Source organism: Rissa tridactyla, unplaced genomic scaffold, assembly GCF_028500815.1.
Source record: "Rissa tridactyla isolate bRisTri1 unplaced genomic scaffold, bRisTri1.patW.cur.20221130 scaffold_679, whole genome shotgun sequence".
NCBI lineage: Eukaryota > Metazoa > Chordata > Aves > Charadriiformes > Laridae > Rissa > Rissa tridactyla.
In genome coordinates this window covers 16,268-32,758 of record NW_026529891.1, presented here as the reverse complement: position 1 = coordinate 32,758, position 16,491 = coordinate 16,268, and the positions used below count along the sequence as shown (strand labels likewise).

General features: G+C 64.2%; 2 protein-coding genes across 2 annotated transcripts in view; one reads left to right on the top strand and one right to left on the bottom strand.

Annotated features, from left to right (window-relative positions):
• Positions 1 to 1,668: 1,668 nt before the first annotated feature.
• LOC128903832 (uncharacterized PE-PGRS family protein PE_PGRS46-like) lies at positions 1,669 to 2,670 on the bottom strand. The gene has a single exon (XM_054187721.1). It carries the CDS (start codon positions 2,668 to 2,670, stop codon positions 1,756 to 1,758), a length of 915 nt encoding a protein of 304 aa, XP_054043696.1. The 3' UTR covers positions 1,669 to 1,755.
• Positions 2,671 to 2,725: 55 nt separating this feature from the next.
• The window catches only part of LOC128903831 (retinal guanylyl cyclase 1-like), a gene marked incomplete at its 3' end in the record, with an annotated part of 29,278 nt that continues 15,512 nt past the window's right edge, over positions 2,726 to 16,491 (top strand). The window contains 10 exon segments of the mRNA XM_054187720.1: positions 2,726 to 3,106; positions 3,223 to 3,832; positions 6,432 to 6,733; positions 8,134 to 8,488; positions 11,681 to 11,765; positions 11,930 to 12,026; positions 13,812 to 13,892; positions 13,894 to 13,923; positions 14,294 to 14,374; positions 14,797 to 14,877. Coding sequence (XP_054043695.1) covers positions 2,726 to 3,106; positions 3,223 to 3,832; positions 6,432 to 6,733; positions 8,134 to 8,488; positions 11,681 to 11,765; positions 11,930 to 12,026; positions 13,812 to 13,892; positions 13,894 to 13,923; positions 14,294 to 14,374; positions 14,797 to 14,877 — 2,103 coding nt within the window.

Genomic DNA, 16,491 nt, shown 5'->3' with positions numbered 1-16,491 from the left:
ACCCAGGTGTCCGGGACCCCCCCCTCCCCCCCCAAGGACCCATAAATCGGGGACCCCCCCACCCCGAAACCTACGTGTGGGACCCCCCCCCCACCCCCCCCAAAACCTCGGTGTCCGGGACCCCCCCACCCAAGGACCCATATCTGGGGCCCCCCCCCCAAAGATCTGGGTGTCTGGGACCCCCCCTCCCCAAAACCTCGGTGTCTGGGACCCCCCCCCCCACCCAGGGACCCATATATTTGGGACCCCCCCCCAAAGATCTGGGTGTCTGGGACCCCCCCTCCCCAAAACCTCGGTGTCAGGGACCCCCCCCCCACCCAGGGACCCATATATCAGGGACCCCCCCCACCCCAAAAGCTACGTGTGGGACCCCCCCACCCAAGGACCTGGGTGTCTGGGACCCCCCCCCGACCCCAAAACTTACATGTCTGGGACCCCCCCACCCCAAAACCTCGGTGTCCGGGACCCCCCCACCCAAGGACCCATATATCTGCACCCCCCCCCAAAGATCTGGGTGTCAGGGACCCCCCCCCACCCAGGGACCCATATATTTGGGACCCCCCCTCAAAGATCTGGGTGTCTGGGACCCCCCCTCCCCAAAACCTCGGTGTCTGGACCCCCCCCCCCACCCAGGGACCCATATATCAGGGACCCCCCCACCCCAAAAGCTACGTGTGGGACCCCCCCCACACCCCAAAACCTCGGCATCTGGGCCCCCCCCACCCAGGGACCCATATATCAGGGACCCCCCCCACCCCAAAACCTACGTGTGGGGCCCCCCCACCCAAGGACCTGGGGGTCTGGGACCCCCCCCGACCCCAAAACCTCGGTGTCTGGGACCCCCCCCACACCCAGGGACCCATATATCTGCCCCCCCCCCCCCCAAAGATCTGGGTGTCAGGGACCCCCCCTCCCAAAAACCTCGGTGTCTGGGACCCCCCCCCCCCCACCCAGGCACCCATATATCAGGGACCCCCCCACCCCAAAAGCTACGTGTGGGACCCCCCCCCACACCCCAAAACCTCGGCATCTGGGGCCCCCCCCCCCCAGGGACCCATATATCAGGGACCCCCCCCACCCCAAAAGCTACGTGTGGGACCCCCCCCACACCCCAAAACCTCGGCATCTGGGGCCCCCCCCCCCAGGGACCCATATATCAGGGACCCCCCCCACCCCAAAACCTACGTGTCGGGCCCCCCCACCCAAGGACCTGGGGGTCTGGGACCCCCCCCGACCCCAAAACCTCGGTGTCTGGGACCCCCCCACACCCAGGGACCCATATATCTGCCCCCCCCCCCCCCCCCCCCCCCCCCCCCCCGCCAAGGATCTGGGTGTCTGGGAACCCCCCCCCGCCCCCGCCCCCAATTCTAACCCCCCCCCCCCCCTTTCTCTCACAGGTGGTGACCCCCCCCCCTCGACCCTTCGGACCCCCAAGTCCTCACCTCACCATGGTGGCACCTCCGCGCCCCACCGCGGCCCCTCCGCGCCTCCCGCCGCGGCCCCCCAGGGCCTGAGGACACCCCCCCCCCCCACCCCCCCCCCAAAAAAAAAACCAACCCCGTCCCCCAGCCCCCCGCCCGACCATGAGGTCCCGCGGTGGCTTCTTCTTCCCCGGCGGTGGCACCCCTGGGGACATGACCCCCGGTGGCACCTTCCCCGGTGGCGTCTCCCGCGATGACTTTTGCTGTGGTGGCATCACCCGCCACGACGTCCCCCGTGGTGGCATCACCCGCCGTGACGTCTCCCACGGTGGCATCACCCGCCACGACGTCCCCCGTGGTGGCATCTCCTGCCGTGACATCTCCCACGGTGGGGACGTCTCCCGTGACAGTAGCGCCCATGGTGGTGGCATCTCCCGTGGTGGTGGCATCGCCCCAGAAGAGTGACACCTCCCATGGCGGTGGCATCTCCCCCGACGGCATCTCCCCCAGTGGTGGCATCTCCCACGGTGGTGGCATCTCCCCCAGTGGTGGCATCTCCCACGGTGATGGCATCGCCCAGAAGAGTGACATCTCCCATGGTGGTGGCATCTCCCACAGCGGTGGCATCTCCCATGACAGCGTCTCTCCTGGTGGTGGCATCTCCCATGGTGGTGGCATCGCCCAGAAGAGTGACATCTCCCACGGTGGTGGCATCTCCCATGGTGGTGGCATCTCCCATGACAGCGTCTCTCCCGGTGGTGGCATCTCCCACAGTGGTGGCGTCTCCCACAGCGGTGGCATCTCCCATGGTGGTGGCATCTCCCATGACACCACCTCCCCCAGTGGTGGCATCTCCCATGGTGGTGGCATCTCCCACAGCAGTGACATCTCCCGTGACGGCATCTCCTCTGATGGTGGCACCTCCCTTAACGCCACCTCCCAGGCTGGTGGCATCTCCCACGCCGGTAGCACATCCCGTGGTGGTGGCATCTCCCAGAACAGTGACATCTCCCGCCTTGGTGACATCTCCCGCAGCCGTGGTGTCACCCCAACCAGTGGCGTCTCCCACGACGGCACCTCTCACAGTGGCATCTCCAGTGGTGGCATCTCCAGTGGTGGCACCTCCCACAGCCACGGTGTCACCCAAAGCAGTGGCATCTCTAGTGGTGGCACCTCCCACAGCCACGGTGTCCCCCAAAGCAGTGGCATCTCCCACGATGGCACCTCCCATGGTGGTGGCATCTCCCATGGTGGTGGCACCTCACACAGCCATGGTGTCCCCCAAAGCAGTGGTGTCTCCCACGATGGCACCTCCCATGGTGGTGGCATCTCCCATGATGGCATTTCCCACGGTGGTGGCATCTCCCACGGTGGGGGCATCTCCCACAGCCACGGTGTCCCCCAAAGCAGTGGCATCTCCCACGATGGCACCTCCCACAGTGGTGGCGTCTCCAGTGGTGGCATCTCCCACGGTGGTGGCACCTCCCACAGCCACGGTGTCACCCAAAGCGGTGGCGTCTCCCACGATGGCGCTTCCCTCGGTGGTGGCGTCTCCCACGGTGGTGGCACCTCCCGCGGTGGTGGCACCTCCCACGGTGGTGGCATCTCCCACAGCCACGGTGTCACCCAAAGCAGTGGCATCTCCCACGATGGCACCTCCCACGGTGGTGGCACCCCCCACGGCGGTGGCGTCTCCCAAACCGTCCCCTCCCGCCGCGGCGCCGTCCCCACCAGCTTCCTCCTCCGCCTCTCCCACCACCCCCGGTGGCCTCCCCACCTCCTCTTCCTCCTCCTCCTTCCCCTCCTCCTCCTCCTCCTCCTCCACCCCCCCCCCACCCAAGGGGCCACCTTCAAGGTGGGGGTGATGGGTCCTTGGACCTGCGACCCCCTCCTGGCCCGGGCTTTGCCCGAGGTGGCCTCTCGTTTGGCCGTCACCCGGCTCAACCGGGACCCCACCCTCAACGAAGGTTACTGGTGGGACGCCGTGGTGTTGGCCGAGGCGTGTCGCACCCCCCAGGGGGTGACGGGACTCCTCAACGCCGAGCGTTACGCCACCGGTTTGGTGGGACCCCTCAATCCGGCTACCTGTGGGGCAGCCGGGCTACTGGCGGCCGCTTGGAACAAGCCTTTGGTCTCTTGGGCTTGTTTGGGAGACGGGGAAGGGTTGGACACCTTGGTGACCCCCATGCCGGAGCCCGCCGGGGTGCTTCATTCCGTCCTCCGTTTCTTCCGGTGGGCCCACGTGGCCGTGCTCTCCGCCCCACAGGACCTCTGGCGCGAAGTGGGGCAGGGTTTGGCCCAGGACCTCCGGGCTCGGGGTCTGCCCGTCACCGTCGTCACCACCGTCGGGACGGAGGAGGAAGAGGCCCGGGAGGCTCTGAGGAGGGTGCAGAGGGCTGACGGCGTCCGAGGTAACGGGGTGGGGCCGGAGGGATGGAGGTGGGAGGGGAAGGGACGGGTGGAGGTGGTGGCCATGGAGGGATGGAGGATGGACGGAGACGGTGGCCACGGATGGACGGAGACGGTGGCCATGGATGGATGGATGGAGATGGGAGAGGAAGGATGGGTGGAGATGGTGGCCATGGATGGATGGATGGAGATGGTGGGCATGGATGGATGGAGATGGTGGCCATGGAGGGATGGAGATGGTGGTCACGGATGGATGGATGGAGATGGTGGCCACGGATAGATGGAGATGGTGGCCATGGATGGATGGATGGAGATGGGAGAGGAAGGATGGATGGAGATGGTGGCCATGGATGGATGGGTGGAGATGGTGGCCATGGAAGTATGGAGATGGTGGCCACGGATGGATGGGTGGAGATGGGAGAGGAAGGATGGATGGAGATGGTGGCCATGGATGGATGGAGATGGTGGCCATGGATGGATGGATGGAGATGGGAGAGGAAGGATGGGTGGAGATGGTGGCCATGGATGGATGGAGATGGTGGCCATGGATGGATGGACGGAGATGGTGGCCATGGATGGATGGAGATGGTGGCCATGGAGGGATGGAGATGGTGGCCACGGATAGATGGAGACAGTGGCCATGGATGGATGGATGGAGATGGGAGAGGAAGGATGGGTGGAGATGGTGGGCAAGGAGGGACGGAGGAAGGGTGGATGGAGATGGTGGCCATGGATGGATGGAGATGGTGGCCATGGAAGTATGGAGATGGTGGCCATGGATGGATGGATGGAGATGGGAGAGGAAGCATGGGTGGAGATGGTGGGCTAGGAGGGATAGAGGGAGGGTGGATGGAGATGGTGGCCATGGATGGATGGACGGAGATGGTGGCCACGGATGGATGGAGATGGTGGTCATGGATGGATGGATGGAGATGGGAGAGGAAGGATGGATGGAGATGGTGGCCATGGATGGATGGATGGAGATGGTGGCCATGGATGGATGGATGGAGATGGGAGAGGAAGGATGGGTGGAGATGGTGGCCATGGATGGATGGATGGAGATGGTGGGCATGGATGGATGGAGGTGGTGGCCATGGAGGGATGGAGATGGTGGTCACGGATGGATGGATGGAGATGGTGGCCACGGATAGCTGGAGATGGTGGCCATGGATGGATGGGTGGAGATGGGAGAGGAAGGATGGGTGGAGATGGTGGCCATGGATGGATGGATGGAGATGGTGGCCATGGAAGTATGGAGATGGTGGCCATGGATGGATGGGTGGAGATGGGAGAGGAAGGATGGATGGAGATGGTGGGCAAGGAGGGATGGAGGAAGGGTGGATGGAGATGGTGGTCATGGATGGAGATGGTGGCCATGGATGGATGGACGGAGATGGTGGCCATGGATGGATGGAGATGGTGGCCATGGAGGGATGGAGATGGTGGTCACGGATAGATGGAGAAGGTGGCCATGGATGGATGGATGGAGATGGGAGAGGAAGGATGGGTGGAGATGGTGGGCAAGGAGGGATGGAGGAAGGGTGGATGGAGATGGTGGCCATGGATGGATGGAGATGGTGGCCATGGAAGTATGGAGATGGTGGCCATGGATGGATGGGTGGAGATGGGAGAGGAAGGATGGGTGGAGATGGTGGGCAAGGAGGGATGGAGGAAGGGTGGATGGAGATGGTGGCCATGGATGGATGGAGATGGTGGCCATGGAAGTATGGAGATGGTGGCCATGGATGGATGGGTGGAGATGGGAGAGGAAGGATGGGTGGAGATGGTGGGCAAGGAGGGATGGAGGAAAGGTGGATGGAGATGGTGGCCATGGATGGATGGACGGAGATGGTGGCCATGGATGGATGGAGATGGTGGCCATGGATGGATGGATGGGAATGGGAGATGAAGGATGGGTGGAGATGGTGGCCATGGATGGATGGGTGGAGATGGTGGCCATGGAGGGATGGATGGAGATAGGAGAGGAAGGATGGGTGGATGGATGGATGGATGGATGGAGATGGTGGCCATGGATGGATGGATGGGAATGGGAGATGAAGGATGGGAAGAGATGGTGGCTATGGATGGATGGGTGGAGATGGTGGCCACGGAGGGATGGATGGAGATAGGAGAGGAAGGATGGGTGGATGGATGGATGGATGGATGGAGGTGGGAGGGGAAGGATGGATGGAGATGGTGGTCATGGATGGAGATGGTGGGCGTGGATGGATGGATGGAGATGGGAGAGGAAGGATGGATGGAGATAGTGGCCACGGATGGATGGAGATGGTGGTCATGGATGGATGGATGGAGATGGGAGAGGAAGGATGGATGGAGATGGTGGCCATGGATGGATGGATGGAGATGGTGGCCATGGCTGGACAGAGGAAGGATGGACGGAGACGGAGGCGGCGAAGAAAGGCTGGAGGTGGCTGGGTGGAGATAGGAGCGGGCTGGGCCCGGATGGAGAAGTTCCACCCGCCAGCCAGCTGCGGGTTGGCCGAGGAGGTCCGGCAGGCGCGGGGTGGTGGAGGTGGACGGGGTTGTCCCCACCGTGACGCGCCCGTGTCGTGTGTGTCCCCCCCCCCGCCCCCCCGGCAGTGGTGGTGATGTGCATGCACTCGGTGCTGCTGGGCGGCGAGGAGCAACGGCTGCTCCTGGAGAAGGCCGAGGACATGGGCATGACCGACGGCACCTACGTCTTCATCCCCTACGACGCCCTCACCTTCCCCCTGCCCTACCACCGCGTGCCCTACCCCGTCCTGGCCAACAACACCAAGCTGCGCCTGGCCTACGACGCTGTCCTCACCGTCACCATCGACTCGCCCGAGGTCACCTTCCAGGAGGCCCTGCAACAGGCCAAGGAGGCCTACGAGATCCCCGCGTACATCGACCCCACACAGGTGGGGTTGGCAGGCGTCTCCAGGGGGTTGGGAGGCACCTCCATGGGTGTGGGAGGCATCTCCAAGGGGTTGGAGGCATCTCCAGGGGGTTGGGAGGCACCTCCATGGGTGTGGGAGGCACCTCCAAGGGGCTGGAGGCATCTCCAGGGGGTTGGGAGGCACCTCCATGGGGGTTGGAAGCACCTGCAAGGGGCTGGAGGCATCTCCAGGGGGTTGGGAGGCATCTCCAGGGGGTTGGGAGGCATCTCCAAGGGGCTGGAGGCATCTCCAGGGGGTTGGAGGCATCTCCAGGGGGTTGGGAGGCACCTCCAAGGGGTTGGAGGCATCTCCAGGGGGTTGGGAGGCACCTCCATGGGGGTTGGGAGGCATCTCCAAGGGGTTGGAGGCATCTCCAGGGGGTTGGAGGCATCTCCAAGGTGTTGGGAGGCATCTCCAAGGGGTTGGAGGCATCTCCAGGGGGTTGGGAGGCACCTCCATGGGGGTTGGAAGCACCTGCAAGGGGCTGGAGGCATCTCCAGGGGGTTGGAGGCATCTCCAGGGGGTTGGGAGGCATCTCCAAGGGGTTGGAGGCATCTCCAGGGGGTTGGGAGACATCTCCAAGGGGTTGGGAGGCATCTCCAAGGGGTTGGGAGGCACCTCCATGGGGGTTGGGAGGCATCTCCATGGGGGTTGGGAGGCACCTCCAAGGGGTTGGAGGCATCTCCATGGGGTTGGGAGGCTCCTCCATGGGGGTTGGGAGGCACCTCCAAGGGGTTGGAGGCATCTCCAGGGGGTTGGGAGGCGCCTCCAGGGGGGTTGGAAGCACCTGCAAGGGGCTGGAGGCATCTCCAGGGGGTTGGAGGCATCTCCAGGGGGTTGGGAGGCATCTCCAAGGGGTTGGAGGCATCTCCAGGGGGTTGGGAGACATCTCCAGGGGGTTGGGAGGCATCTCCAAGGGGTTGGAGGCATCTCCAAGGGGTTGGGAGGCACCTCCAGGGGGTTGGAGGCATCTCCAGGGGGTTGGGAGGCATCTCCAAGGGGTTGGAGGCATCTCCAAGGGGTTGGGAGGCATCTCCAAGGGGTTGGAGGCATCTCCAGGGGGTTGGGAGGCATCTCCAAGGGGTTGGAGGCATCTCCAGGGGGTTGGGAGGCATCTCCAGGGGGTTGGAGGCATCTCCAAGGGGTTGGGAGGCACCTCCAAGGGGTTGGAGGCATCTCCAAGGGGTTGGAGGCACCTCCATGGGGCTTGGAGGCACCTCCATGGGGGTTGGAGGCATCTCCATGGGGTTGGGGTCACCTCCAGGGGTCGGAGGCACCTCCATGGGGTTTGGAGGCACCTCCAAGGAGCCCCCTGGAGCTGCTGGTGGCGCCCCACCTTGACACCTCCTCTTCCCCCCCCCCCACCCCCCCTCCCCCGCCAGGTCCACCCCCTCTTCGCCACCATCTACAACTCCATCTACTTCTTGGCCGAGGCGGTGGAGGCCACCCGGAGAACGGGCCGTTGGGTGATGGGCACCAGCGTGGCCAACCACGCCCGCGACTTCCGGATGGAGGGCTTCTGCCAGGCCTTCTCCGTCACCCAGGAAGGGGACGTCACCGTCCCTTACGTGGTCTTGGACACGGACGGCAAAAGCGACCGGTTGTGGCCCGTCTACGGCTTGGAGCCGGGCACCAAGGGCTTGGGCTACCGCGGTTACAGCGTCCACTGGCCACACGGTTCCAGTCCCGGCACCGACGCCGGCTGCTGGTTTGAGTCGGGCTCCATCTGCAACGGGGGTGAGGGGACACCACCATGGGGACATCCCCTCCCCTGCCCCCACCCTCTCCCCCCACCCACCACCTCTGTCCGTCGGTCCGGCCACCTCGGGCGTGAGCAGCAGGACCCGTAGGCGTAGCTGGGATGGCCACCCATCCACCCACCCATCCCTCCCTCCATCCCTGGTGGGTCTCCATCCCTCCATCCCTCCATCCCTCCATCCATCCATCCCTCCATCCCTCCATCCCTCCTCCATCCCTCCATCCATCCATCCATCCATCCATCCCTCCATCCCTCCATCCATCCCTCCCTCCATCCCTCCATCCCTCCATCCCTGGTGGGCCTCCATCCATCCATCCATCCATCCATCCATCCATCCATCCATCCATCCCTGGTGGGCCTCCATCCCTCCATCCCTCCATCCATCCCTCCCTCCATCCCTCCATCCCTCCATCCATCCATCCCTCCATCCCTCCATCCCTCCATCCATCCATCCATCCATCCCTCCATCCATCCATCCCTCTATCCCTGGTGGGCCTCCATCCATCCCTCCATCCATCCATCCCTCCATCCATCCATCCATCCATCCATCCATCCATCCATCCATCCATCCCTGGTGGGCCTCCATCCATCCCTCCATCCCTCCATCCCTCCATCCATCCCTCCCTCCATCCCTGGTGGGCCTCCATCCCTCCATCCATCCATCCATCCATCCCTCCATCCCTGGTGGGCCTCCATCCATCCCTCCATCCCTCCATCCCTCCATCCATCCCTCCCTCCATCCCTCCATCCCTCCCTCCCTCCATCCCTCCATTCCTCCATCCCTCCATCCCTCCATCCCTCCCTCCATCCCTCCATCCCTCCATCCCTCCATCCATCCCTCCCTCCATCCCTCCATCCCTCCCTCCCTCCATCCCTCCATTCCTCCATCCCTCCATCCCTCCATCCCTCCCTCCATCCCTCCATTCCTCCATCCCTCCATCCCTCCATCCCTCCCTCCATCCCTCCATCCCTCCATCCCTCCATCCCTCCCTCCATCCATCCATCCCTCCATCCATCTATCCCTCCATCCCTCCCTCCATCCCTCCATCCATCCATCCCTCCATCCCTGGTGGGCCTCCATCCATCCCTCCATCCATCCATCCCTCCATCCATCTATCCCTCCATCCATCTATCCCTCCATCCCTCCCTCCATCCCTCCATCCATCCATCCCTCCATCCCTGGTGGGCCTCCATCCATCCCTCCATCCATCCATCCCTCCATCCATCCATCCCTCCATCCATCTATCCCTCCATCCATCCATCCCTCCATCCCTCCATCCCTCTATCCCTGGTGGGCCTCCATCCCCATAAGCAGCCATAGATGGCCATGGATGCCCACCATGGTCACCTATGGTCATTCATGGCCATAGGTTGCCATAGGTGGTCAAGACTGACCACAGATGGATGGCTGCAGGTGACCATGGTGGGCATCCATGACCATAGGTGACCGTAGGTGACCATGGTGGGCCTCCATGGCCAGAAGCAGCCATAGGTGGCCAGGACTGACCATAGGTGACCATGGTGGGCATCCATCAGCATAAGCAGCCACAGGTGGCCATGGATGCCCACCATGGTCACCTACAGTCATTCATGGCCATAGGTTGCCATAGGTGGTCAAGACTGATCATAGATGGCCGCAGGTGACCATGGTGGGCATCCATCACCATAGGTAGCCATAGGTGGCCATGGCTGACCCTAGGTGACCATGGTGGGCCTCCATGGCCGTAAGCAGCCATAGGTGGCCAGGAGTGACCATAGATGGCCACAGGTGACCATGGTGGGCATCCATCACCATAGGTGGCCAGGACTGACCGTAGGTGACCATGGTGGGCCTCCATGGCCAGAAGCAGCCATAGGTGGCCAGGAGTGACCATAGATGGTCACAGGTGACCATGGTGGGCATCCATCACCATAGGTGGCCAGGACTGACCGTAGGTGACCATGGTGGGCCTCCATGGCCAGAAGCAGCCATAGGTGGCCAGGAGTGACCATAGATGGTCACAGGTGACCATGGTGGGCCTCCATTGCCATAAGCAGCCATAGGTGGCCATGGCTGACCGTAGGTGACCATGGTGGGCCTCCATCAGCATAAGCAGCCATAGATGGCCATGGATGCCCACCATGGTCACCTACGGTCATTCATGGCCATAGGTTGCCATAGATGGCCAAGACTGATCATAGATGGCCACAGGTGACCATGGTGGGCCTCCATCACCATAGGTAGCCATAGGTGACCGTGGCTGACCGTAGGTGACCATGGTGGGCCTCCATGGCCGTAAGCAGCCATAGGTGGCCAGGAGTGACCATAGATGGCCACAGGTGACCATGGTGGGCATCCATCACCATAGGTGGCCAGGACTGACCCTAGGTGACCATGGTGGGCCTCCATGGCCACGAGCAGCCATAGGTGGCCAGGAGTGACCATAGATGGCCACAGGTGACCATGGTGGGCATCCATCACCATAGGTGGCCAGGACTGACCCTAGGTGACCATGGTGGGCCTCCATGGCCACGAGCAGCCATAGGTGGCCAGGAGTGACCATAGATGGCCACAGGTGACCATGGTGGGCATCCATCACCATAGGTGGCCAGGACTGACCCTAGGTGACCATGGTGGGCCTCCATGGCCAGAAGCAGCCATAGGTGGCCAGGAGTGACCATAGATGGTCACAGGTGACCATGGTGGGCCTCCATTGCCATAAGCAGCCATAGGTGGCCATGGCTGACCGTAGGTGACCATGGTGGGCCTCCATCAGCATAAGCAGCCATAGATGGCCATGGATGCCCACCATGGTCACCTACGGTCATTCATGGCCATAGGTTGCCATAGATGGCCAAGACTGATCATAGATGGCCGCAGGTGACCATGGTGGGCCTCCATCACCATAGGTAGCCATAGGTGACCGTGGCTGACCGTAGGTGACCATGGTGGGCCTCCATGGCCATAAGCAGCCATAGGTGGCCAGGAGTGACCATAGATGGCCACAGGTGACCATGGTGGGCATCCATCACCATAGGTGGCCAGGACTGACCGTAGGTGACCATGGTGGGCCTCCATGGCCACGAGCAGCCATAGGTGGCCACGGAATCGGCGGGGACCGCGGCACCCCGCCCTGGGTGGCTCCTCCGGTCCACGCCACCCCTTCACCCCCTTCCTCTCTCCTCCCCAGGGGTGGACGCCACCTTCGTCCTCCTCATGTTCCTCCTCATCTCCGCCCTCATCGCGGCCGGGGCTGCCCTCGCCTGCTTCATCAGGTGGGTGCCACCACCTCACGGGGCGCCGTGGGGCGCGGGGGGGCTGGAAGAGGGCGGGGGGGGGGGGAGACGGGACGAGGACGAGGACGGATCTGGGGGGTGGGGGGAAGGTCGAGGGTCCCCTGAGGAGCCACCTCAGCGGCTTCCGTGTCCCCTCCCTGCAGGCGCCGCGTCCAGCAGGCCCAGCTGATGAAGGGACCCAACAAGATCATCCTCACCATGGACGACTTGACCTTCATCAACACCCAGAGCAGCAGGCGGGTGAGGGACGGGGACGGGGACGGGGACAGGGGGGACACACGCGACCCTGGCTGGTGGTGGCCGCCTTGGCTCGGGGACTTGGTGGTCCCCGAGGTGGCTGGGAAGGAGATCCTGGGGCCTGTGTCGTGGTCAGCCTCGGCCTTGGGAGGAGAAGCGTGGGCTGGTGGGACCCCAGGGGCGATGTGTGTCCCCATGGGTGGTGTGTGTCCCCCCATGGGTGATGTGTGTCCTGATGGGCGACATGTCCCCATGGGTGACACGTGTTTCCAGGGGTGACACGTCCCCATGGCCTGAGGTGTGTCCCAGGTCCCGCCTCTACCCTGGGAGAAGATCCATGGGCTGGTGGGTCCTCATGGGTGACATGTCCCCAGGGGTGATGTGTGTCCTGGTGGGCAATGTGTCCCCATGGGTGACACATGTCTTCAGGGGTGACACGTGTCTCCAGGGGTGACACGTCCCCATGGCCTGAGGTGGGTCCCAGCTCCACCCTGGGAGAAGACCCACGGGCTGGTGGGTCCCCATGGGTGACGTGTGTCCCCATGGCTGACGTGTGTCCCCTGTGGGTGGTGTGTGTCCCCATGGGTGACACGTCCCCATGGCCTGAGGTGTGTCCCAGGTCCCAGCTCTACCCTGGGAGAAGATCCACGGGCTGGTGGGTCCCCATGGGTGACGTGTGTCCCCATGGAAGACGTGTCCCCGTGGGTGACGTGTGTCCTGATGGGTGATGTGTGTCCCCATGGGTGACACGTCCCCATGGCCTGAGGTGTGTCCCAGGTCCCGCCTCTACCCCGGGAGAAGATCCACGGGCTGGTGGGGCCCCATGGGTGATGTGTGTCCCCATGGGTGACGTGTCCCCATGGGTGACGTGGGTCCCCATGGGTGATGTGTCCCCGTGGGTGACGTGTGTCCTGATGGGCGACATGTCCCCATGGGTGACACATGTCTCCGTGGGTGACACGTCCCCATGGCCTGAGGTGTGTCCCAGGTCCCAGCTCCACCCTGGGAGAAGACCCATGGGCTGGTGGGTCCCCATGGGTGACGTGTGTCCCCATGGCTGACGTGTCCCCGTGGGTGACGTGTGTCCTGATGGGTGATGTGTGTCCCCATGGGTGACACGTGCCCATGGCCTGAGGTGTGTCCCAGGTCCCAGCTCTACCCTGGGAGAAGATCCACGGGCTGGTGGGGCCCCATGGATGATGTGTGTCCCCATGGGTGACGTGTCCCCGTGGGTGACGTGTGTCCTGATGGGTGACATGTCCCCATGGGTGACACATGTCTCCGTGGGTGACACGTCCCCATGGCCTGAGATGTGTCCCAGGTCCCAGCTCCACCCTGGGAGAAGACCCACTGGCTGGTGGGTCCCCATGGGTGACATGTGTCCCCCATGGCTGACGTGTCTCCCCGTGGGTGGTGTGTGTCCCCATGGGTGACATGTCCCCATGGCCTGAGGTGTGTCCCAGCTCCCAGCTCTACCCTGGGAGAAGATCCACGGGCTGGTGGGGCCCCATGGGTGATGTGTGTCCCCATGGAAGACGTGTCCCCGTGGGTGACGTGTGTCCCTGTGGGTGATGTGTGTCCCCATGGGTGACACGTCCCCATGGCCTGAGGTGTGTCCCAGGTCCCGCCTCTACCCCGGGAGAAGACCCACGGGCTGGTGGGTCCCCATGGGCTGGTGGGTCCCCATGGCTGACGTGTGTCCCCACGGGCGACGCGTGTCCCTCTCCACCCCCCGTGACGCCGTGTCCCCACGCGCACGTGTGTGTGTGTGTGTCCCCCCCCCGGCAGGTGGACGGCAGCCGTACCAGCCTGGCCGGTCGCAGCGGGGGGGACGCCAAGAGCCTCAAGAGCGTCGCCGCCGCCGCCCCCCCCCGACGCCACCAACGTGGCCATCGCTGAGGTACCGCGGCCCTTCGCCCCCGCGTCCCCCCGCGTCCCCCCGCGTCCCCCCCCCCCCCCTTTGTGCGTGTGTGCCTGTCCCCGACAACACCGTACCCCACCTCACCCCCCCCCGCCCCCCCATCACCCCCCCAACCCCCCCCACCCCCCCCCCCCCACCACCGGGGGCGACAAGGCAAGGCCACCTCCGCGGGAGACACCCGCGCGTGTGCGTGTCCCCCCCCCTACTCCCACCCCCCACTTAAACACCCCCCCCGGGGTGGATGTATGTGTGTGTGGGGGGCGGGGTCGCCAACGATTGACGCCGACCCCCCCCCCCCCCCCCCCCCCAACCCCCCCCCCCCCCGACCCCCCAACTTTCCCGCAGGGAGCCGAAAAACCCGAAGGGCAATGGCCACCTCCCCCTCCTCCTCCTTTTGTTAACCAGCAGGGGCCTTGTCGCCTCCGTGCAGGTAAGTCCGTGGGGTGTCGTCGTCCCCCCACCCCCCCCCAAAAAAAAACCCCCCTCCATCCCGTGTGTTCCCCCCCCCCCCGACCTCTCTCCCCCCGCGTCTCTCCCCACCCCACGGCGCCTTTCGGAGGGAGCGGGTGGAGGTTCTTCGCGTTGTTGGGGGGGGGGTGTGTGGTGTGTGTATTGGGTTGAGGTGGGGGGGTGGGGGGGGGACACACACACGCGAAGAGTGAGCGTGTGTGTGCGTGTCCCCTTCCCCCCCCCTCCCCCCCCCAACTGGTGTCCCTGCGCGTCCCCGCCATCTTGGGGTGGGGGGGGGGTCCATCCCCCCCGGGGATTGAGGGTGGGGGGGGAGGGGGAGGGGGTGTTGCGCGGGGGGGGGCTCAGATCTCACCCGCTTTGTCCGTCCGTCCCCCCCCCCAGGGCGACTGGGTCTGGCTGAAGAGGTTCCCCGGAGACCAGCACGGCGAGGTGAAACCGGCCACCAAGTTGGCCTTCTGCAAGGTGAGGGGGGGCGTGGGGGACGCCGCCGGGGCGTGGGGGACATCGCTGGGGCGTGGGGGACAACGCTGCGTCGTGGGGGACATCGTTGGGTCATGGGGACAACGTTGGGTCATGGGGGACATCGTTGGGGCGTGGGGGACATCGTTGGGCCACGGGGACAACGCTGGGTCATGGGGGACAACGCTGCGTCGTGGGGGACAACGTTGGGTCATGGGGGACAACGTTGGGTCATGGGGGACAACGCTGCATCGTGGGGGACAATGTTGGGTCATGGGGACAATGTTGGGTCATGGGGGACAAAGTTGGGTCATGGGGGGCATCGTTGGGTCACGGGGACAATGCTGGGTCATGGGGGACAACGCTGGGTCATGGGGGACATCATTGGGGCGTGGGGGACATCGTTGGGCCACGGGGACAATGTTGGGTCATGAGGGACAATGTTGGGTCATGGGGACATCGTTGGGTCATGGGGGACATCGCTGGGGCGTGGGGACATCGTTGGGGCGTGGGGGACATTGTTGCGTCATGGGGACAATGTTGGGTCATGAGGGACAATGTTGGGTCATGGGGACATCGTTGGGTCATGGGGACATCGCTGGGTCGTGGGGGACAACGTTGGGTCATGGGGGACAACGCTGGGGTCATGGGGGACATCGTTGGGGCGTGGGGGACAACGCTGCGTCGTGGGGGACATCGTTGGGTCATGGGGACAACGCTGGGTCATGGGGACAACGTTGGGTCATGGGGGACAACGCTGGGTCATGGGGACAACGTTGGGTCATGAGGGACAATGTTGGGTCATGGGGACATCGTTGGGTCATGGGGGACAATTATGGGCCATGGGACAACGGTGGGTCATGGGGGACAATGGAAGACCATAGGTGGCCATGGGGGTCAACACCAGGCCACGGTGGGACAATGTCAGGCCACGAGGGGACAATGTCAGGCCATGGGGTGACAATGTCAGGCCATGGGGGGACAACTCTGGACCATAGGTGGCCACGGGGGGTCAACACCAGGCCATGGTGGGACAATGTCAGGCCATGGGGGGACAATTTGGACCCAGGACTCCACGGGGGTCAGCACCAGGCCATGGGGTGACAATGTCAGGCCATGGGGGGACAATTCTGGACCCCAGGAGGCCACAGGGTTCAACACCAGGCCTTGAGGGGACAATTCTGGACCATAGGTGGCCACGGGGGTCAGCACCAGGCCATGGGGGGACAATGTCTGGCCATGGGGGGACAATGTGGGACCATTGGTGGCCACGGGGGTCAACACCAGGCCATGGGGTGACAATGTCAGGCTTGGGGGGACAATGTGGGGACCATTGGTGGCCATGGGGGTCAACACCAGGCCATGGAGTGACATTGTCTGGCCATGGGGGGACAATTCTGGACCATATGTGGCCATGGGGGGTCAACACCAGGCCATGGTGGGACAATGTCAGGCCATGAGGTGACAGTCCTGGACCATAGGTGGCCACGGGGGTCAACACCAGGCCACGGGGTGACAATTCTGGACCCCAGGTGGCCATGGGGGTCAACACCAGGCCACGGGGTGACAATGTGGGACCATAGGTGGCCACGGGGGTCAACACCAGGCCATGGGGTG

What these genes read in the sequence shown, in the direction of transcription:
- LOC128903832 (XM_054187721.1), bottom strand. Translation starts at nt 2,670, where the DNA reads ATGGGAGATGCCACCACCATGGGAGGTGCCATCGTGGGAGATGCCACT.